We start from the raw sequence: 24659 nt of genomic DNA on the forward strand, positions 1-24659 counted from the left end.
TGATTTGCTATTAGTGATGAGCGAGCATGCTCGCCACTGCTCTGTATTCGCCTGAGCACCTCAGTACTCGAGATGCTCGGAGCTCACCGAGTACTTTCAAGATGCTCGGGCGGGAGCTCTGGTTCCCGTCCTGCATGTTTGGCGCTATTTAGAGCACCAATCATGCAGGGATTGTCTGCCAATCACTGTAATGTCACAGCCATAGTGGTTGTGGCATTACAGTGATTGCCCAAATCGATGGAAACAGTGCTCACAGTGAAACATGAAAAGCCGTCAATTCATCAGCGGCATACACCGGTACCCGACAATTTAGAACAGAAATAATAGAGCATCACACATAGATTGCATAGATAGAAACATGTCAGTCACATATATAACAAGTACAGTGATAGTGTTGGTTACTGTACATGTCATTTAGTGTTAAAATAAAGGATTTATTAAAAAAAATAATTGGCATGGGGTTCCCCGTAATTTTAGTCTCTAGCGGAGGTTAAGCAGACGGCTGGGGCAGATGTTTGAAGCCTGGGAAGGGGGTAATACCCACGGAGCTTCCCAGGCTACTAATATCAGCCCTCAGCTGAATACCTAGCCTTTACCAGCTATTAAAATGGGAGACCCCCCAAAAAATGATGTGGGGTCCCCCCTATTTTAATAGTTAGCAAAGGCTAGGCAGACTGCTAGGGGCTGATATTAATAGCCCAGGAAGGGTGCCATGAATATTGGCCCCCTCCTAGGCTAGAAACACCAGCCGTCAGCCGCCCCAGAAATGGTGCATCCATAGGATGCACCAATTCTGGCACTTAGCCTCGCTCTTCCCACTGCCCTGTAGCGGTGGCAGTGGGGTAATAGGGCTGGGGTTGATGTCAGTTTACACTGTGTGCCGAATTATTAGGCAAGTTGTATTTTAGAGGATTATTTTTTATTATTGATCAACAACTATGTTCTCAATCAACCCAAAAGACTCATAAATATCCAAGCTTAATATTTTTGGAAGTTGGAGTGTTTTTTTTTTTAGATTTGGCTATCTTAGGAGGATATCTGTTTGTGCAGGTAACTATTACTGTCCCGAATTATTAGGCAACTTAATAAAAAACAAATATAATCCCATCTCACGTGTTTATTTTCACCAGGTAAACCAATATCCGTGCACAAAATTTAGAAATAAACATTTCTGACATGCAAAAACAAAAACCAAAATAATTAGTGATCAATATAGCCACCTTTCTTTATGATGACACTCAACAGCCTTCCATCCATAGATTCTGTCAGTTGCTTGATCTGTTTTCGATCAACATTGCGTGCAGCAGCCACCACAGCCTCCCAGACACTGTTCCGAGAGGTGTACTGTTTTCCCTCCCTGTAGATCTCACATTTTATGATGGACCATAGGTTCTCTATGGGGTTCAGATCAGGTGAACAAGGGGCCCATGTCATTATTTTTTCTTCTTTTAGACCTTTACTGGCCAGCCACGCTGTGGAGTAGTTGAATGCATGTGATGGAGCATTGCCCTGCATGAAAATCATGTTTTTCTTGAACGATACTGACTTCTTCCTGTACCACTGCTTGAAGAAGTTGTCTTCCAGAAACTGGCAGTATGTCTGGGAGTTGAGCTTCACTCCATCCTCAACCCGAAAAGGTCCCACAAGTTCATCTTTGATGATACCAGCCCATACCAGTACCCCACCTCCACCTTGCTGGCTTCTGAGTCGGAGTGGAGCTCTCTGCCCTTTACTGATCCAGCCTCTGGCCCATGCATCTGGCCCATCACGAGTCACTCTCATTTCATCAGTCCATAAAACCTTTGAAAAATCAGTCTTAAGATATTTCTTGAACCATTCTTGAAGTTTTATCTTATGTTTCTTGTTCAAAGGTGGTTGTTTTTCAGCCTTCCTACCTTGGCCATGTCCAGTAACATTGCTGCTCTGAAATATGGCAAAACTGGTGGTGAATGGCATCTTGGCAGCTTCACGCTTGATTTTCCTCAATTCATGGGCAGTTATTTTGCGCCTTTTTTGGCCAACACGCTTCTTGCGACCTTGTTGGCTATTTTCCATGAAACGCTTGATTGTTCGGTGATCACGCTTCAAAAGTTTGGAAATTTCAAGACTGCTGCATCCCTCTGCAAGACATCTCACAATTTTGGACTTTTCAGAGCCCGTCAAAACTCTCTTCTGACCCATTTTGCCAAAGGAAAGGAAGTTGCCTAATAATTAAGCACACCTTATATAGGGTGTTGGTCATCAGTCAACACCCCTCCTCATTACAGAGATGCACATCACCAGATTTACTTAATTGGTAGTTGGCTCTCAAGCCTATGCAGCTTGGAGTAGGACAACATGTATAAAAAGTATCATGTGATCAAAATACTCATTTGCCTAATAGTTCAGAACACAGTGTATAATGCCAGCTGACATCAAGCCCAGATTAGTAATGGAGAGGCGTCTATAAGACACCCCCATTACTAACCCCATAGTCAAAGTTAAAAAAAAACACAAACACCCAGAATAAAGTCATTTAATTGAAATAAACACGCAATTTTTTAATGTTCTAAATTAAACCATACTTGCCATCACGCCCATTCCAGCTGAAGCCAATGCCGCAGACACTGAGAAGCGCAGGCATGCTTGCGCTCCTCAGTGTCTGGCTGTGACGGCATCCAGATGAGCCGAGTTCATGTCCAATGAACTCCGCTCACCTCATGCATGTCATTGACAACGTGGGAGAATTCTCCTGCGCTCAGCGCTTGAGCAGGAGAATTTTCCCACGCTGCCAGTGATGTGCATGAGGTGAGCCGAGTTCATTCGACATCAACTCGGCTCATCTGGATGCCGTCACAGCCAGACCCTGAGGAGCGCAAGCATGCCTGCGCTTCTCAGTGTCTGCGGCATGGCAAGCTGGATGGCAGCTTTCGGCTGCGATCCAGCCTGTCATGTCAATGTAGCAGAGCTGGAGCCGTCCTGGGAACCATGGAAAGGTAAGGATGAGGTTGCTTTATTATTTAACTTTTATTGCAGAAGACATTGGCTTCAGCTGGAATGGGCGTGATGGTAAGTATGGTTTAATTTAGAACATTAAAAAATTGTGTGTTTATTTCAATTAAATGACCACACCACACTTTGCTGCGTTTATCGTGATCTGTACGCAGTGTGTGAATTCAGACTTAGATGTGTTGAGATGGTGGTAAAAGCCCTAACCTAATGTCTGATGGGACAGCTGAGAGTCACTTACCGAGAATATATCGTCACATTTCATAATTACCCAAAATAATAAATTAAATGACAGTAAGATTGTTTGTTCTTGTGAGAATTTTCTGGGTGCAGATGATGACGTCTTTTGCAGATGACAACCGTGTCTTGTTGCTATGACTCCTCTATGGCGATGATAAAGACGCCGGGCTCGTGCAATGATTACATTACAAAGGCAATCAATGTGCAAGTTTCATTATCATATTGTCACCATAGCAACACCAACACTTTGCCCACATTGTATGGCGGAGCTATATATATATATATTTTTTTTGCATTTCTAAGTGAATCGCTTGTTGAACTACTGGGTGGTGGCAGATGGTAACAAACATGGCAGGAAGGAGACAGGACATTACAGCTAGAGAATCTAAAACATGCTAATACTGAGTAACAAATACCTTCTTCCTCCTTTATTCAGATATTGTTGAGTAGAATGGTGTATCGGGGGCGATCGGGTCCCTACTAAACCATGAGCATCTGAGTCTCTGCTCAGCAGGTCCCATGATGTCAGCAGATTGCTCCTGATGTGCGGAGCCTCAGACTGCAGAGTGGTGTGCAACATCGGGGGAACAAGGAGATGCGAGTATGCCTCAGGTTTTTAATACCACTACTAGTGCTTGTGGGAGCCATGGGGACCCTGTTACTGTGTGTGGGGGACATATATGTTTCTGGTCGGGAGGGGGAGGTTTTGTGAGGGATATCATTCTGTGGGGGGAGGTAGACAGTATTACTCCCCCCACATCCCCTCACACAGTATAACTACCCCCACAGTATGATGTTCCCCACTGCCTTTCCATGTATGGTATGGTGGCACCCACATACAGTACATAGCCCCCACAAGTTCCCCCATACAGTATCATGGCCCCCACAGCCTCCCACACACAGAGTAGTTGCTCATACTGCCCCCTCCCCCCAAAATAGTATCATGATCCACAGAGCAGCCCCCTCCCCGAACAGTATCATGGTCCCCACTTAGTATGATGGCCCCTCAGACAGTATAATTCCCTCCACAGCCCCTCAAACAGTATGAGGGGCCATCAAGCTAAGTGGGGACCATGATACTGTATGGGGGAAACTGTGGGGGCTATGATACTGTATGTGGGGGCCACCATAACATACGTGGAAGGGCTGTGGGGGACATCATATTGTGTGGGGGACTGTGGTAGTCATTTTGCAGGGTATGAGGGACCATGACACTGTGTGTTCGGGACTTTGTGTGGGGGGGCTCTTTATAGGCATCAAGCTGTGGGGGGCATTATACTGTGTTCAGGGTCTATGGGATGTATTATACTGTATTAAAGGTCACCGAGGGAAAATCACTGTTTCGGGAATACTGTGGCAGCATCATAATGTGTGTGGGATCTATGGGTACATCATACTGTTGGGACACTGTGGGGACATCATAGTTTTCGTGAGGGGGAATTGACTGTGAGTTATCATACCGTGTGTGGGGAAGAGCGTGGGCCTATTTTGGGACGTCATACTTTTTGAGTGCCAAGAAAAGGTTTACCCTAGTGGATGAGCACTTTAAAGTGCTTAAGTAGGGGCATGTTACTGTGTACACAGGACTGTGGAGTTGGTAAGCCAAACCTCCAACACCGACTCCACGACTCCGACTCCCTCATACATGGCTCACGTTTAAGTGATAAATTTACTGTAGCACAGATTCATCTCAGCTAAAAGTCTAGACCCTTAGATCAGGAATAGGACAGACATTTATAGGACATTTCATAACTTTCCCAAATTCTTATGAAAAAATATTCCCCACAAACTGCATTGAACTACTGTACCCAATTTATTATATATTTTAGGAGTTGGAATCGGTCCATTTTATACAGACTCCACCGAAATGGACACAGACTCCACAACTCCGACTCCACAGCCCTGTGTGTACATGCCACAATAAATGTCCCTTTAACTTTTTAAATGTTGGGAGATATGAGCCTGCCTGCTCTGCTGAATATTTTATTTTTTGAGTGTGGGTAGAAGGACCTAATGAGGACTTTTGCGATGGGACCCATGATTTTTTTTTTTTGGAAGGGGGGGGGGGCGTTTTGCACAACATCTCACTGCCTGAGCTGTGTTTCCTCTCTGCCTGTACTACAGTACAGACCAAAAGTTTGGACACACCTTCTCATTTAAAGATTTTTCTGTATTTTCATGACTGTGAAAATTGTACATTCACACTGAAGGCATCAAAACTATGAATTAACACATGTCGAATTATATACTTAACAAGAAAGTGTGAAACAACTGAAAATATGTCTTATATTCTAGGCTCTTCAAAGTAGCCACCTTTTGCTTTGATGACTGCTTTGCACACTCTTGGCATTCTCTTGATGAGCTTCAAGAGGTAGTCACCGGAAATGGTCTTCCAACAATCTTGAAGGAGTTCCCAGAGATGCTTAGCTACTTTGAAGAACCTAGAATATAAGACATATTTTCAGTTGTGTCACACTTTTTTGTTAAGTATATAATTCCACATGTGTTAATTCATAGTTTTGATGCCTTCAGTGTGAATGTACAATTTTCATAGTCATGAAAATACAGAAAAATCTTTAAATGAGAAGGTGTGTCCAAACTTTTATATGTATATGTCCAGGACAGCTCTGTGCTTGTGCTACATGTACTGTAGTGCTCTCTGTGTGGGACTGCACTCTACATGTACTATAGGTGTTGGACTGTTCTCTATATGGTACTGCTCCCCTTCTCTATTTGTACTACATGCACAATAAAGCTCTTTCTTTACTACTTGTGCTAGATTGCTCTATACCTGTATTGCATGTACTGCACTGCTCAGGACAGGCATAATTCACACCAATTATAGATAATGGTGATTTGTGAGGCTGCAAAAATGCTTCCCCATTAATTTTTTTTAATTTTTTTTTTTTAATTAAGTGTTGTGAGCAACAACAAATTGAAAGAATTTGTTGGGCACCATAATTTGCCATTTATTTTTAACCTGCCATAGGAAGAATGTGTGTTGTAAAGGACCCTGATGAGACTCTTGTCGTCAATATAGAAAGTGATTCATCGGCTTTCCGCTGGTACAATATGTCCCAAATACACTGGGGTGAGCCCTTGGGCTGCTTTCACAAAGCATTATACTATTTTCAAGCTGTAGATTCGTTATTTTTTCTTTCATAACTGGGAGCTGATGGAAAGGCAGGAAAACCAGAGATGAGTGAGACTGTGACCAGATCCTGAAAATGTAGGAGACACTGAGACACTATGTTAGGTGTGATGGCACAAAAAAAAAACATTGTGTAACTGATGTGAATTTTTCCCTCTGCATTGAAAAGTCTCAAATTTGCAGCAATTCACAGGGAAATTAGTCTCAAAATCCAGAAGTAAGAAATGTTCTTTTTGTGACTGATTTGGAAAATTGCTCTGGGAGAAAAAATCCACCCTGAGAACGCTGATTCAGTGGCACTCTGCTTTCTTTGTTTCTACATTTCCTTCAGGTGTTTGTGTTTTTTTTTGGAGCCCTAAGAATAGGAACTCGCTAGTTCCATATTGCCATTTTAATGCCCATGAACAGTCTCAGCTGGCATGGTGCCCAGTTAGAAGTAGCCTGTCTATCTCATACACTTCTGTTTATTTTTCCACCATAAAGGAGGAAGTGTCCTTTTAGAGAAGCCTTTGTGTTCTCTGGTCCTAAGAGCTGTGGACGAGGGGGTTGTGATCCTGTTTCTGGAGAAAGCATTTTTATTTTTTTTTTTGCCATAAAAGGGTCTAGATTTCCCAACACAACATCATTCAGAACAAAGGATCAACATGTAAAACTTATGTCCTGTGTTGTGTTTCTAGTTATTCTAGTTTCCCTATATTTGGTTTCTACTTGTTTGCTTTCAGCGAATAAGAATTTACATTCAGTGACAATTGGATCTAATTGTATCCTGTGTAGACAATGCTCTAAGCCAGACTGCAACATTGGAGCGAACTACTGGAGCGACTTAGGATGTATTTAGCTCAAAAAGCATTGCCTAGACTAAACATACCAAGGAATAGAAAGTAGAAGTATACGAAAAAGATGTAGATTTTATTTTCTAGCCATTTTATATGATGCATCATTGATTCCCCACAGTCTCCATTCTGCTGCTTCACTGGTCCCTATAGGAGATGGCTGCTCGGCCAACCATATGTCATGTAGGTGACCTGCCTCTGCCATTCATGACTGGAACGGTCACTGCTCATGTACAGCACCATGGAAGCAATGGTGGTCTAAAAATAAATATAATATTGCTGTGACAGGACATAGTAGCAGGAAAAATACACTGTCCGGGCAGGGTTGTGGAGTTGGAGTCGGAGTCAGTCGGTATAAAATGGACCGACTCCAACTCCTAAAATATATAATAAATCGGGTACAGTAATTCAATGCAGTTTGTGGGGAATATTTTTTCATAAGAATTTGGGAAAGTTATGAAATGTCCTATAAATGTCTGTCCTATTCCTGATCTAAGGGTCTAGACTTTTAGCTGAGAAAAATGTGTCCTACTGTAAATTTATCACTTAAACATGAGCCGTGTATGAGGGAGTCTGAGTCATGGAAATTGAGGATTAGGAGTCGAAGGTTTGGCTTACCGACTCCACAGCCCTGTGTCCGGGGAGTGAGAGAGTTGGGAGATCAGTAAAGCAAGTCTCTTCATTTTTATTCTTGGCCTTTTGCAAAAAATTGTTTTGGTGATCATCCCCTTTAATTTGTCCTTCTGATCTCAGCACTATATTAATTTACCTCTGTTCACATTGATGTACTGACTTCTGTTATTTATTTATTAAATATTTAGAATGTTTTTGACAGATTCCTTTTCATCTGATTGACTCTTCAGCCTTACATTGCTCTGTTACTCAACATATAAACCAACTTCATATTTAGATGTCTGATACATTACACAAAATGTGAGAAAGGGGCCCAAGGTAAAGACGCACAGACCGAGAAGCCCCTTGAAATGGGCATGCTTTTTTTTTTTTCTTGAAAAACTGTATTAACATGTAGGCGCGGACTTTACCAGGGTGTGAGTTTTGGCAGTAGAAGAACATGTTTGCTTCATATGTTCAGGAGAAGGGTTTGCCTTGCAGATCATCTCCATTGATGTCACAGAGAAAAAAGAAAACCCAGCTGTCACATACACTGGAGGGCACGTGTTCCCTCCTATGTGCACATAGAGGCTTTTTACTGAGTTATCAAAGCAGAAATTGAGCGGAAAACTGAACATTTTTGAGAATTTTTTGACATTTAAGAGTTTCTGCTCAGTTTCTCCTCCTCTTGTGTACATGTTTAGGGCTTAAATAGTTTAACAACCCTAACTTTAGGACCGTTTCTTTAAAAAAATATATAGATTTCCATCATATATTACTGCAACACCCACCATCCTATATGCCTTTTACTTCTTTTATCCTTTGATATTATACCAGATATCCCCAACACCCTTCGCCATTACCTTACATTAGTTTTTCTCAGGGCCTCACTTCTCCTCCAACTACATGAACGATGGACTGAAGTATTGTAGAAAAATCAATACCTACCGTCATAACCTTTCAGGGCCTATAAATAGTGTCCGACTCATGGATTCCTATCTTATATGCACAGCAAGGTTTCCACGGATAATTCCTGCTTCATAGATTGAAATTGTTACAGGGGATTCAGTAATAACTTATGGGAAGTGTTAGAAACAATAAGCAGACCTAATCAACACACCGTGCCGGTAACTTACAGCACATCACCAGGAAAATCTCACATTAACCTGCACTGAAATGTTTTGTAATAAGGACTATCTCTGCCACGATATATTAATTGCTTCACATTGTGGCCATATATATGAATCAGCAGAGACGAGGTGCATTTACCCTGGCCGATTATTGGAAATCAGCTAGGGAACCAGGGGTTCGAAGCCGCTCTTGGTCCAAGGGCCACATTGTCATCCTGAACCAATGCCAAGGGCCACATTGTCATCCTGAACCAATGCCAAGGGCCACATTGTCATCCTGAACCAATGCCAAGGGCCACATTGTCCTCCTGAACCAATGCCAAGGGCCACATTGTCATCCTGAACCAATGCCAAGGGCCACATTGTCATCCTGAACCAATGCCAAGGGCCACATTGTCATCCTGAACCAATGCCAAGGGCCACATTGTCATCCTGAACCAATGCCAAGGGCCACATTGTCATCCTGAACCAATGCCAAGGGCCACAATTAAAATTTAAAGGGGGTATTACCTTCTGTAACCTTTACGGTAATTGAAAGTATATATCATAAATATTTCCTAGGTGGAAATTGTACTTACAGGAGTCCGAACTCCACCAGTCGGCTCTATAATGGTACATTCACACAGTACATTCCTTTTTATTTTTAATTTTTTACAAGGATTTAGAAATGTATTTTGCACTAAAATTCACATTATAAACTACTTAAAATACTCTTTGGAATATGCTTCCAATTTATTGTAATGGGAAAAAGCTCCTGTGGTGCACACTGCTGTCTTGTTCACAGTATTTTTAGCATTTGCCATTAAAATAAATAGGAAGCTCAATAAGAAGCAATTTTTTTACCTAACAGATATTTTGGAGTAAAATCCACTTCTAAATCCTCGTCAAAAAACAGTGTGAATATACCCTAATGAGGAAAAAGTCATGAACGCACAGGGGGTGTACACTGGGCTTCCTTAGTACTTGCCAGTCCCGGCTCCTTAAGCTGCAGCCATTACTCTTTTCAGAGATGATGGTCACATATATATAGTTCACTTGTCAAACAAGCATTTTTGTGACCATTTGGTTGAAAGCCGCTCACAATGGCATCGCGGGCCGCAGGTTGTGCTCCACCGTTCGGCTTCTATGTAGACGATTGGTGGACGTTTAGCAGCCATGGGTCGGCCAGTGTTAGTGCACTGTGCCCATTTACTACAGCCATGGACTAAAATTCTGCTGATATAGACCGACTTCCCTCTTGTCCTGCCATTTACTGGTATACATTGTTCATTAACATAGTGATAACATTGTGTATAGGGCTCATGATCGCTCACATTAGTCCCTGTCCCCATTGGTGCTCATAATCTAACTTCCAAATTAACAAAGTTTTTTGTTTTTTTTGGGGGTATGGAAGGAAAGCAGTGTAACCTGGTGGAAAACCTGTGGGGATAGCCTACAAACTGCACAAGTGATACTTAGTTGGATTTAACCCATGTTCCCAGCGCTCCACAAGTGCTCAGCAATTCCTAACTACCCGCAGAACATATAGAGTGTCTCACTGTCTGGGATGTTGGATTTTACTGCATTTTCAACAGACCTAATCATTTGCTGTGGCTGTTTTCCCTCTCCCCTTATTGCACACATGTCAAACTCTGGCCCACAAGCCAAATCTGGCCCTCAGGGTGATTTTTATTTGGCCTGCGACGCTGGAGACTATGTGGGGTCATTATACTGTATGGAGGACTGTGTGGGGTCATTATCCTGTATGGAGGACTATGTGGGGCCTATTATCCTGTATGAAGGACTATGTGGGGCCATTATTCTGTATGGAGGACTATGTGGGGGCCATTATTCTGTATGGAGGACTATGTGGGGCCTATTATCCTGTATGAAGGACTATGTGGGGCCATTATTCTGTATGGAGGACTATGTGGGGCCTATTATTCTGTATGGAGGACTATGTGGGGCCCATTATACTGTGTGGGGGACAATGTGGGGCCCATTATATTGTATGGAGGACTATGTGGGGCCCATTATTCTGTATGGAGGACTATGTGGTTACCAGTTATACTGTATGGAGGACTATGTGGGGCCATTATTCTGTATGAAGGACTATGTGGGGCCCATTATATTGTATGGAGGACTATGTGGTTACCAATTATACTGTATGGAGGATTATGTGGGGCCCATTATACTGTGTGGGGGACAATGTGGGGCCCATTATATTGTATGGAGGACTATGTGGGGCCCATTATTCTGTATGGAGGACTATGTGGTTACCAGTTATACTGTATGGAGGACTATGTGGGGCCATTATTCTGTATGACGGACTATGTGGGGCCCATTATATTGTATGGAGGACTATGTGGTTACCAATTATACTGTATGGAGGACTATGTGGGGCCATTATTCTGTATGGAGGACTATGTGGGGCCTATTATGCTGTATGGAGGACTATGTGCGGCTCATTATACTGTATGGAGGACTATGTGGAGTCCATTATACTGTATGGAGGACTATGTGGGGCCCATCATACTGTATGGAGGACTATGTGGTTACCAATTATTCTGTATGGAGGACTATGTGGGGCCCATTATTCTGTATGGAGGACTATGTGGAGCCCATTATACTGTATGGAGGACTATGTGGGGCCCATTATACTGTGTGGGGGACAATGTGGGGCCCATTATATTGTATGGAGGACTATGTGGGGCCCATTATTCTGTATGGAGGACTATGTGGTTACCAGTTATACTGTATGGAGGACTATGTGGGGCCCATTATTCTGTATGGAGGACTATGTGGTTACCAATTATACTGTATGGAGGACTATGTGGGGCCATTATTCTGTATGGAGGACTATGTGGGGCCCATTATTCTGTATGGAGGACTATGTGGGGCCATTATTCTGTATGAAGGACTATGTGGGGCCCATTATTCTGTATGGAGGACTATGTGGTTACCAGTTATACTGTATGGAGGACTATGTGGGGCCATTATTCTGTATGAAGGACTATGTGGGGCCCATTATATTGTATGGAGGACTATGTGGTTACCAATTATACTGTATGGAGGACTATGTGGGGCCATTATTCTGTATGGAGGACTATGTGGGGCCCATTATGCTGTATGGAGGACTATGTGCGGCTCATTATACTGTATGGAGGACTATGTGGAGTCCATTATACTGTATGGAGGACTATGTGGGGCCCATCATACTGTATGGAGGACTATGTCGTTACCAATTATTCTGTATGGAGGACTATGTGGGGCCCATTATTCTGTATGGAGGACTATGTTGACTTTATTCTGAAATATATTAATTAAAATGCACTTTGTTTGTGGCACAACCTCTTTAAGTTTGTTTCCATATGACAAATTTCATTGTTATATTTGATGAGGAAAAACTTTCTCACTTGTAGAATTTTTTTTTAATAAATATCAAGGTTGGCCCGTGACTTTGTCCTAGCTTTTAATTTTTGCCCTCTGTGTTTTTGAGTTTGACTTCCCTGCCTTATTGAAAAAGTCTGTGTTCATGTTAAGAGACTATTTTGTGTGCCCGGCAAGGTTTAAAGGGAAACTGTCAGTAAGTAGGTTTTTAGACCTTAAAGTAACGTCGCCTTTATAAAGCGTCTGAGATGTTGATGACATCCATACGTTTGTATTATGGATCCATTTACTCGTTTTCTAGAAACCCCATCTGCGACTGTTTATGCAAGTGAGCTCACAAGTGCATGTGCTCTGCCTTTACTTGCAGCTCTCCGGCCTCTCTTCTTTTTTCTCCTTCCACTGCCGGCCTCCTGTCAGTTTGTGACAGGCCATTCTTCTCTATGACTTGCTCACCCACCCAAGATCTCACGCAGGTGCTGTAATTTCCAGGGGCGGCACATGTGCAGATTCATAGTCCGGTTCTTGCAACGCCATCAGGACCTTACTGTGCATCAACCAAGCCTGGTACTGGGCGGGGTAACAACCTCGGGAGGCTTGTCCGGGAAGTGCTCGGTCATGCCCAAAGCACTTAAATACTCATTTGCATATGGCTTAAAATGCTAATTACTTGGAAGTGCAGCAACAAATAGAAGAAATAGAAGATAGAAAGGTGTATTTATATTTCAAACACCTGCATACCCATATATGCGGTTAGGCAAAGGAGGCGTTGTTCTTTCTGACAGCCGCCTATTTATCTTTAAAGGGAATCACGTAACGCATGTCTAAAAAAGGCCCTGTATTTCATACTGAAAATGTGACTATGACGATGTCTGTAAAGCGCTGTGGAATTAATGACGCTATATAAGTGAGTAAAATAAATAAGAATATATGAGAAATTCATAGTAAACATTCCTCATGCCCTCGTCATGGGCGATCCTTCCGCTATTCTTCTGTACTGGTTCCTCTTTTTTTCCTTTTCGCCAAAAATAGTCACCATAGTCTGTGACACTTCTATGCAGGGAATTCTGCCCTCTCATCTAGGGCCGATGATTCGCAAGGGATGATTAGCCGCTGATGTTATCGGCTGTGGTCCATCAGGCATCATTGGAGTAGTAGGGGTGTGTCTGTAACTTTTAAGAACTTTTTCCATAGACTTTGGTAGCCGTTATCGGAACAGTTAAAAAGGCGATCAGAATGAATTCACAGTGCCAGGATTGAATATTAGGAGAGCAGTAATTCAGATTTTCAGTTTTGCTTGGAAGGTCGCTACATCTAGCCCAGCACATGGACTCATACACATCGAGATGGGGTACAGATAGCCAATTCCTATGCAGAGAATTTTGTGTGAACCTTTCATTTATCAACATTGGTTACAAACATTGAGATAATCTTCCTTGGAAGAATTGATTATTGGGGACAGTATATGGTGGAGATGCAAACGTCAGCCGTTCAGGGTCTGTGGCCATGGAATACTGATGTGGCTGCTAGTCCAACAACTTACCTATCGATTTGCTCAACTCTAGCACTAATTCTAGATTCAAACCATTTTGGTAAAGGGGAACGGTAAAACTTACTGGACAATTCATTAATAAACTTCTTTGAGAAGACCAGGGCAGGAGCAATGCATGCTTGGAAGCGTGATAAAAGTTGCAGTCCCTATAGTGTTGACAGAACGCTAATGAAAATTAACTTCCCTTTGAAAGAGGAGATAAATTGGTGGTTATTGGATATATTAGACTGGTGTGGGCATCAAAAGGCAGTTTTCATTTGTTGTAGGGTATGCGAACAACAAGACCATGCTTTTCTATAACTTGTGTGAAAGATCAGGTCTGCTTTAAAGAGTTACCGTTGTTTTAATTTTTATTTCATAAATCAATAGTGCACATGAAAGTAAGCAACTGTGTAAGATATCTCATCAGAGTTAGATTTCCATAGAACTTTATGAGCTCCAACTGTCATCTCCTATCCTAGGATTAGGAAAATCAGTATTCACTGAAAACACATTTTACCAATGAATTTAGAATGAAATATTATATATATATATATATATATATATACTGTACAGACCAAAAGTTTGGACACACCTTCTCATTTAAAGATTTTTCTGTATTTTCATGACTATGAAAATTGTACATTCACACTGAAGGTATCAAAACTATGAATTAACACATGTGGAATTATATACTTAACAACAAAGTGTGAAACAACTGAAAATATGTCTTATATTCTAGGTTCTTCAAAGTAGCAACCTTTTGCTTTGATGACTACTTTGCACACTCTTGGCATTCTCTTGATGAGCTTAAAGCGGTAGTCACCGGAAATGGTCTTCCAACAATCTTGAAGGAGTTCCCAGAGATGCTTAGCACTTGTTGACCCTTTTGCCTTCACTCTGCGGTCCAGCTCACCCCAAACCATCTCGATTGGGTTCAGGTCTAGTGACTGTGGAGGCCAGGTCATCTGGCGTAGCACCCCATCACTCTCCCTCTTGGTCAAATAGCCCTTACACAGCCTGGAGGTGTGTTTGGGGTCATTGTCCTGTTGAAAATTAAATGATGGTCCCACTAAACGCAAACCGGATGGAATAGCATGCCGCTGCAAAATGCTGTGGTAGCCATGCTGGTTCAGTATGCCTTCAATTTTGAATAAATCCCCAACAGTGTCACCAGCAAAGCACCCCTACACCATCACACCTTCTCCTCCATGCTTCACGGTGGGAACCAGGCATGTAGAGTCCATCCGTTTACCTTTTCTGCGTCACACAAAGACACGGTGGTTGGAACCAAAGATCTCAAATTTGGACTCATCAGACCAAAGCACAGATTTCCACTGGTCTAATGTCCATTCCTTGTGTTCTTTAGCCCAAACAAGTCTCTTCTGCTTGTTGCCTGTCCTTAGCAGTGGTTTCCTAGCAGCTATTTTACCATGAAGGCCTGCTGCACAAAGTCTCCTCTTAACAGTTGTTGTAGAGATGTGTCTGCTGCTAGAACTCTGTGTGGCATTGACCTGGTCTCTAATCTGATCTGCTGTTAACCTGCGATTTCTGAGGCTGGTGACTCGGATAAACTTATCCTCTGAAGCAGAGGTGACTCTTGGTCTTCCTTTCCTGGGGCGGTCCTCATGTGAGCCAGTTTCTTTGTAGCGCTTGATGGTTTTTGCAACTGCACTTGGGGATACATTCAAAGTTTGCCCAATTTTTTGGACTGACTGACCTTCATTTCTTAATTTAATGATGGCCACTTGTTTTTCTTTACTTAGCTGCTTTTTTCTTGTCATAATACAAATTCTAACAGTCTATTCAGTAGGACTATCAGCTGTGTATCCACAAGACTTCTACACAACACAACTGATGGTCCCAGCCTCATTTATAAGGCAAGAAATCCCACTTATTAAACCTGACAGGGCACACCTGTGAAGTGAAAACCATTTCCGGTGACTACCTCTTGAAGCTCATCAAGAGAATGCCAAGAGTGTGCAAAGCAGTCATCAAAGCAAAAGGTGGCTACTTTGAAGAACCTAGAATATAAGACATATTTTCAGTTGTTTCACACTTTTTGTTAAGTATATAATTCCACATGTGTTAATTCATAGTTTTGATGCCTTCAGTGTGAATGTACAATTTTCATAGTCATGAAAATACAGAAAAATCTTTAAATTAGGAGGTGTCCAAACTTTTGGTCTGTACTGTGTGTATGTATGTATATATATTTATATATATATACAGTGCTGGCCAAAAGTATTGGCACCCCTGCAATTCTGTCAGATAATACTCAGTTTCTTCCTGAAAATGATTGCAATGACAAATTCTTTGGTATTATTATCTTCATTTAATTTGCTTGCAAGGAAAAAACACAAAAGAGAATGAAGCAAAAATCAAATCATTGATCATTTCACACAAAACTCCAAAAAAGGGCCGGACAAAAGTATTGGCACCCTCAGCCTAATACTTGGTTGCACAACCTTTAGCCAAAATAACTGCGAACTACCGCTTCCGGTAACCATCAATGAGTTTCTTACAATGCTCTGCTGGAATTGTAGACCATTCTTCTTTGGCAAACTGCTCCAGGTCCCTGATATTTGAAGGGTGCCTTCTCCAAACTGCCATTTTGAGATCTCTCCACAGGTGTTCTATGGGATTCAGGTCTGGACTCATTGCTGGCCACCTTAGAAGTCTCCAGTGCTTTCTCACAAACCATTTTATAGTGCTTTTGGAAGTGTGTTTTGGGTCATTGTCCTGCTGGAAGACCCATGACCTCTGAGGGAGACCCAGCTTTCTCACACTGGGCCCTACATTATGCTGCAAAATTTGTTGGTAGTCTTCAGACTTCATAATGCCATGCACATGGTCAAGCAGTCCAGTGCCAGAGGCAGCAAAGCAACCCCAAAACATCAGGGAACCTCCGCCATGTTTGACTGTAGGGACCGTGTTCTTTTCTTTGAATGCCTCTATTTTTTAACTGTACAATCTATGTTGATGCTTTTTCCCAAAAAGCTCTACTTTTGTCTCATCTGACCAGAGAACATTCTTCCAAAACGTTTTAGGCTTTTTCAGGTAAGTTTTGGCAAACTCCAGCCTGGCTTTTTTATGTCTCGGGGTAAGAAGTGGGGTCTTCCTGGGTATCCTACCATACAGTCCCTTTTCATTCAGACGTCGACGGATAGTACGGGTTGACACTGTTGTACGCTCGGACTGCAGGGCAGCTTGAACTTGTTTGGATGTTAGTCGAGGTTCTTTATCCACCATCCGCACAATCTTGCATTGAAATCTCTCGTCAATTTTTCTTTTCCATCCACATCTAGGGAGGTTAGCCACAGTGCCATGGGCTTTACACTTCTTGATGACACTGCGCACGGAAGACACAGGAACATTCAGGTCTTTGGAGATGGACTTGTAGCCTTGAGATTGCTCATGCTTCCTCACAATTTTGTTTCTCAAGTCCTCAGACAGTTCTTTGGTCTTCTTTCTTTTCTCCATGCTCAATGTGGTACACACAATGACACAGGACAGAGGTTGAGTTAACTTTAATCCATGTTAACTGGCTGCAAGTGTGGTTTAGTTATTGCCAACACCTGTTAGGTGCCACAGGCAAGTAACAGGTGCTGTCAATTACACGAATTAGAGAAGCATCACATGATTTTTCAAACAGTGCCAATACTTTTGTCCACCCCCTTTTTAGGTTTGGTGTGGAATTATATCCAATTTGGCTCTAGGACAATTCTTTTTGTGTTTTTTTCATTGAAGACAAATTAAATGAAGAGAACAATACCAAAGAATTTGTGATTGCAATCATTTTCAGGAAGAAACTGAGTATTATCTGACAGAATTGCAGGAGTGCCAATACTTTTGGCCAGCACTGTATATGTATATATACACAAACACACACACACACACACACACACACACACACACACACACACACACACACACACACACACACACACACAGTACAGACCAACAGTTTGGACACACCTTCTCATTTCAAGATTTTTCTGTATTTTCTTGACTATGAAAATTGTACATTCACACTGAAGGCATCAAAACCATGAATTAACACATGTGGAATTATATACTTTACAAAAAAGTGTGAAACAACTGAGAATGTCTTATATTCTAGGTTCTTCAAAGAAGCCACCTTTTGCTTTGATGACTGCTTTGCACACTCTTGGTATTCTCTTGATGAGCTTCAAGAGGTAGTCAACGGAAATGGTTTTCACTTCACAGGTGTGCCCTGTCAGGTTTAATAAGTGGGATTTCTTGCCTTATAAATGGGGTTGGGACCATCAGTTGTGTTGTGCAGAAGTCAGGTGGATACACAGCTGATAGTCCTACTGAATAGACTGTTAGAATTTGTATTATGGCAAGAAAAAAGCAGCTAAGTAAAGAAAAACGAGTGGCCATCATTACTTTAAGAAATGAAGGTCAGTCAGTGCGAAAAATTGGGCAAACTTTGAAAGTGTCCCCAAGTGCAGTTGTAAAAACCATCAAGTGCTACAAAGAAACTGACTTTCATGAGGACTGCCCCAGGAAAGGAAGACCAAGAGTCACCTCTGCTTCTGAGGATAAGTTTATCCGAGTCACCAGCCTCAGAAATCGCAGGTTAACAGCAGCTCAGATTAGAGACCAGGTCAATGCCACACAGAGTTCTAGCAGCAGACACATCTCTACAACAACTGTTAAGATTAGACTTTGTGCAGCAAGCCTTCATGGTAAAATAGCTGCTAGGAAACCACTGCTAAGGACAGGCAACAAGCAGAAGAGACTTGTTTGGACTAAAGAACACAAGGAATGGACATTAGACCAGTGGAAATCTGTGCTTTGGTCTGATGATTCCAAATTTGAGATCTTTGGTTCCAACCACCGTGTCTTTGTGCAACGCAGAAAAGGTGAACAGATGGACTCTACATGCCTGGTTCCCACCGTGAAGCATGGAGGAGGAGGTGTGATGATGTGGGGGTGCTCTGCTGGTGACACTGTTGGGGATTTATTCTAAATTGAAGGCATACTGAACCAGCATGTCTACCACAGCATCTTGCAGCGGCATGCTATTCCATCCGGTTTGCGTTTAGTTGGACCATCATTTATTTTTCAACAGGACAATGACCCCAAACACACCTCCAGGCTGTGTAAGGGCTATTTGACCAAGAAGGAGAGTGATGGGTTGCTACGCCAGATGACCTGGCCTCCACAGTCACCAGACCTGAACCCAATCGAGATGGTTTGGGGTGAGCTGGACCGCAGAGTGAAGGCAAAAGGGTCAACAAGTGCTAAGCATCTCTGGGAACTCCTTCAAGATTGTTGGAAGCCCATTTCCGGTGACTACCTCTTGAAGCGCATCAAGAGAATGCCAAGAATGTGCAAAGCAGTCATGAAAGCAAAAGGTGGCTACTTTGAAGAACCTAGAATATAAGACATATTTTCAGTTGTTTCACACTTTTTTGTTAAGTATATAATTCCACATGTGTTAATTCATAGTTTTGATGCCTTCAGTGTGAATGTACAATTTTCATAGTCATGAAAATACAGTAAAATCTTTAAATGAGACACACTGTATATATATATATATATATATATATATATATATATATATATATATATATATATATATATATATATATAATCTCATTATATAATTAGTGTCCATGCAAAGCTCATACAGACATGTCAGTTTTTTTCCGGTATCACACGGATGTGTGTTGTCTGTTTTTATGATTACAAAGGATAGAAGAAGGTTTGGCATTTTCTTTATTCATCCTTGAAAACCACTGATGGTAAAAATGGACACACGGACCAAACACTGGTAACACCAGTATCCACTTTTCACCTACACTTTTAGATCGGGCGTGTGAATGAGACCTTAGACTGTTTTTCACGTGTTGTAGTAAATCTATTTGTGGCAAACAATTTTGTATAAGACATGGTTTCTCGGCACAGCACATTTACCCTGGGGTTTTTCTTTTGGTTTAGCTGTGAAAAGCTTTTATTAAATGTTCATTGCACAGTTGTTGATCTACCACAATAAACCTGAAATAATGAAACCTGTTTTATATTTTAAAACTTTTTTATATTTTAAATAACTTTTTGAAACTGTAGGACTAGTTTGTTCATCACAAGGTCTCAAAGATTAAAAAAAAAAAAGTAAATTCTAGTTTCCAGAGCCTAGCGTTTGATGTGTAATAATCATGTAAATGCTTCATTTAAATTAGATTAAAATTAAAAATTGTAATCATCTCTGATAGTGTTTGCTGCATTTTTCCAATGCAAATTTTATGCAGCTTTTTATGTGCTGTTTATTGCAGAAACTTTGGAGTTCTGCACTTAAAAGCTCAATTGTTTTTTATATGCATTTGTTCAGGATCAACATAGAAGCTAATGGGGGAAAAAACACACCAGAAAACGTACAGTTTATTCGCATCTTTAAAGGGAAACTGTCACCAGGTTTTTGCTACCTCATCAGAGAGCAGCATGATATAGAGAAAGAGACCCTGATTCCAGCGATGAGTTGACAGGGTGCAGCAGTTGTGATACAATTAGACTTTTTAGATGTAGCAGATCTCAGAAAGCTGCACCCCGCCCTTACCCCTGATTAGCAGCCTTCTGTGTACATTGTATTTTGAAAGCCAGGACCTGTGCACACGTTGAAGATTTGTCGTGTTTGTATCGCAGAGGTTTTTTTTTCTGCGCAGATTTGCCACAAAAGCCAGAAGGATTGCTACCTTTATGCCTGTGCAGGAGAATAGTTGAATAGAATGGACTCTGGCGATGATGTAGAAGACGTCGGCCACGTCAATCAAGGCAGGAGGGCGATGATTGTGGGGACAGAAGAGTTGCCGAGCTCGGTACAGAGACCATCATCAGACCAGACAGCACCGATTGTCATTTTTTCTTTGGTATGCGGGGGCAGATGTTCTCTTATGAAGGGGTTGCAGAAACGCTGTTAAAGATGACTGAAATATGCTGGATATAGTTTTTATAGGGAAATCCTGGTGACGGGTTCCCTTTTTAAAGTGTGGATACTGTCAGCACTGGTTGAACACGACGTGGGGAAACCCCCAATTGGAAATATCCAGATGTCAATTTATAAGGAAATTTTGAGGAGGAACAACAGGGGAATACCATAGAGAAGAGTTTTAGGAAAAAGTAAACTGGTATTGTTACATTGGAGGGATTTACCAAAATAGATATGTCAAGAGAGCAAACAGGTGGATTCTATTGGAATCACTCCTACTTGTGGAAAGATTTACACCATATATTGTACCATTATTACCATTTATAGCTAGAGGTATTAGCTACTCGACATCAGAGTGTGCTTCTTCCTGACAGCTCCTGGGATCAGACTGTGCGGCTTCCTGACAGCTCCTGGGATCAGACTGTGCGGCTTCCAGAGAGCTCCTGGGATCAGACTGTGCGTCTTCCAGAGAGCTCCTGGGATCAGACTGTGCGTCTTCCTGACAGCTCCTGGGATCAGACTGTGCGGCTTCCAGAGAGCTCCTGGGATCAGACTGTGCGTCTTCCAGAGAGCTCCTGGGATCAGACTGTGCGTCTTCCAGAGAGCTCCTGGGATCAGACTGTGCGTCTTCCAGAGAGCTCCTGGGATCAGACTGTGCGTCTTCCTGACAGCTCCTGGGATCAGACTGTGCGGCTTCCTGACAGCTCCTGGGATCAGACTGTGCGTCTTCCTGGCAGCTCCTGGGATCAGACTGTGCGTCTTCCTGGCAGCTCCTGGGATCAGACTGTGCGTCTTCCTGGCAGCTCCTGGGATCAGACTGTGCGTCTTCCTGGCAGCTCCTGGGATCAGACTGTGCGTCTTCCTGGCAGCTCCTGGGATCAGACTGTGCGTCTTCCTGGCAGATCCTGGGATCAGACTGTGCGTCTTCCTGGCAGCTCCTGGGATCAGACTGTGCGTCTTCCTGGCAGCTCCTGGGATCAGACTGTGCGTCTTCCTGGCAGCTCCTGGGATCAGACTGTGCGTCTTCCTGACCGCTCCTGGGATCAGACTGTGCGGCTTCCTTACAGCTCCTGGGATCAGACTGCGCGGCTTCCTTACAGCTCCTGGGATCAGACTGGGCGGCTTCCTGACAGCTCCTGGGATCAGACTGCGCGGCTTCCTGACAGCTCCTGGGATCAGACTGCGCGGCTTCCTGACAGCTCCTGGGATCAGACTGTGCGTCTTCCTTGACAGCTCCTGGGATCAGACTGTGCGTCTTCCTGACAGCTCCTGGGATCAGACTGTGCGTCTTCCTGACAGCTCCTGGGATCAGACTGTGCGGCTTCCTTACAGCTCCTGGGATCAGACTGCGCGGCTTCCTTACAGCTCCTGGGATCAGACTGCGCGGCTTCCTGACAGCTCCTGGGATCAGACTGCGCGTCTTCCTGACAGCTCCTGGGATCAGACTGTGCGTCTTCCTGACAGCTCCTGGGATCAGACTGGGCGGCTTCCTGACAGCTCCTGGGATCAGACTGTGCGTCTTCCTGACAGCTCCTGGGATCAGACTGTGCGTCTTCCTTACAGCTCCTGGGATCAGACTGTGCGTCTTCCTGGCAGCTCCTGGGATCGGACTGTGCGGCTTCCTGACAGCTCCTGGGATCAGACTGTGCGGCTTCCAGAGAGCTCCTGGGATCAGACTGTGCGGCTTCCAGAGAGCTCCTGGGATCAGACTGTGCGTCTTCCTGACAGCTCCTGGGATCAGACTGTGCGTCTTCCTGACAGCTCCTGGGATCAGACTGTGCGTCTTCCTGGCAGCTCCTGGGATCAGACTGTGCGGCTTCCTGGCAGCTCCTGGGATCAGACTGTGCGGCTTCCAGAGAGCTCCTGGGATCAGACTGTGCGTCTTCCAGAGAGCTCCTGGGATCAGACTGTGCGTCTTCCTGACAGCTCCTGGGATCAGACTGTGCGTCTTCCTGGCAGCTCCTGGGATCGGACTGTGTGGCTTCCTGGCAGCTCCTGGGATCGGACTGTGCGGCTTCCTGGCAGCTCCTGGGATCGGACTGTGCGGCTTCCTGACAGCTCCTGGGATCAGACTGTGCGGCTTCCTGACAGCTCCTGGGATCAGACTGTGCGGCTTCCTGACAGCTCCTGGGATCAGACTGTGCGGCTTCCTGACAGCTCCTGGGATCAGACTCTGAATCTGCTGGATCCAGGGACTTGTATCTCCATCCGTCGTTATATTTTTGGATGACTCCACTAATATTAGGAAAAGACTGATCTTACAGTTCGTTTATGTTCTATATAATCGCCTTTGGTGTTTAGTTTTCAGACAGAAATGATGATGCCCCCTGTAATACAGCCTCCTGTGATACAGCCCCTGTGATACAGCCCCTGTGTGCCCCATTGTGTAGCTGCTGCCATTCCTCCTGGTGCAGCAGAGCATGAGCCACATCTTTCCATTTCCCTGGTAATGCTCTATGGGAAATGATGGGTTACTGTGAGGCTGGTGAAGAAACCGCTGCCCCGCCTGTGAAGGCCTGCCCTACAGACAGCGCTTCCTGTGTGCTGAGACTCCAGTTCAAACACAGCAGGGAAAGTTCAATGAGCAAAGACAGCCGATATCTCCAGAAGAGCCTGTGCAGTGAGAGCAGCTCTGCTGCTGGGAGGGCTGACCAAAGGAGGCGAAGGAGCATGAAGAAGAAGGAAGAAGTGTTTGAGGAAGTAGCAGAAATTCCCCGGATCCCCCTCCTTTCATCTTGCTGAATGGTGGAAGTGAAATTTCAACAGCGGTGGGAGACTAGAACAGACAGAAGATGATGAAGAATAGGTCCCCGGGGGCCATGGCTGTTTGACGGTGGGGTTCTGTCTCTGCTTTAAAAATGATGTGCAGCAGACAAGCATGACACGTACTGTACCCGCCTGTCTTATTGGCTTGGATAAATTGGGCATAGGACCTTATGGAGAACAATATACCAGCTGTCATACCAGGAATGGAGGAGGAAGAGGAGGTAATAAGGTTCCTTGACCGCGTTCTTGAGGACGAAGACATTTTTTATTTTGAGGATGGCGAATGTCAGACCCCTACGAGTCCTGATCGGCCGACTGCTTTCCCAGAAACTCCAAAGGTATGTTTCAGACCTGGAGTCAGGGGTGCCCCATGCCACTTTGATACAAGTGTTTAGAAAATGAATCTTGGGATGTTTTGTTCGTAACTTTGTATATAACTTTTTTTTATGATTCTTACTTTTCCTGCCTGCTAATACCGCTGAGAATAGTTATTAGACTTATGGATTGTGTCAGGTGGTTGTATATCGGTGTATGTAACAGATCATGTTCTGCACCTGCGCTCTCGGCATAAACTGGATTACCTAAACTTCTCTTGTGTTGGCACCTTGGGCAGTACACGGTCACACCTTCTTACACCAGGTGAGGAGGAGGGAAATGTCGGCAGCCTATAACCCAGCCTTGTGTGACTGCGCGGACAAGCAGAGAAATTAGATCACGTAATCTCTACAATGGGTGGAGTTCATGTGTACAATGCCAAGACAAGTAAATCATAGGGGGTGGTATCAGCCAGAAACGTCAGTGTAATAGATACCATTTTATCGTCATACTTTACTTTGCCCTTTAAACCTGTTACTTTTTTTTTTCTTTTGCAGATTAGAAAGATTTATAATAACACTTTTGACAAAGTCGAGACACAATGTTATTCTCAAACTGTGCATTGTAACATACTGAGAATAAACCTTTGCCTAAAATCAGAAGTACCGTATGGGCCCGTAGGCCTCATGAACACAGCCCCATACAGCTGAAAAAGTGTACCTATGGGTCTGTGTGTTGCAGATTGGGTTTTTGATATGAGGTCCCTTATCAC

General features: G+C 43.4%; 1 protein-coding gene across 4 annotated transcripts in view; it reads left to right on the top strand.

Annotated features, from left to right (window-relative positions):
* ABR (ABR activator of RhoGEF and GTPase) overlaps positions 1-24659 on the top strand; it is a 424780-nt gene that overhangs the window by 195036 nt on the left and 205085 nt on the right. Inside the window, exon 1 of one of the 4 annotated variants that reach the window (XM_073667982.1) lies at positions 23308-23910. The exons of the other annotated variants lie outside the window; for them this stretch is intronic. Within the exon in view, the coding sequence (XP_073524083.1) occupies positions 23743-23910 (168 nt within the window). The 5' untranslated portion in view covers positions 23308-23742. Of the gene's footprint in view, positions 1-23307; positions 23911-24659 lie in introns of those variants that run through there. 4 annotated transcript variants of the gene reach the window in all.

This window comes from Phyllobates terribilis, unplaced genomic scaffold, assembly GCF_046119375.1.
Source record: "Phyllobates terribilis strain yellow unplaced genomic scaffold, ASM4611937v1 Scaffold_2__4_contigs__length_985480577, whole genome shotgun sequence".
In the NCBI taxonomy this organism is placed as follows: domain Eukaryota; kingdom Metazoa; phylum Chordata; class Amphibia; order Anura; family Dendrobatidae; genus Phyllobates; species Phyllobates terribilis.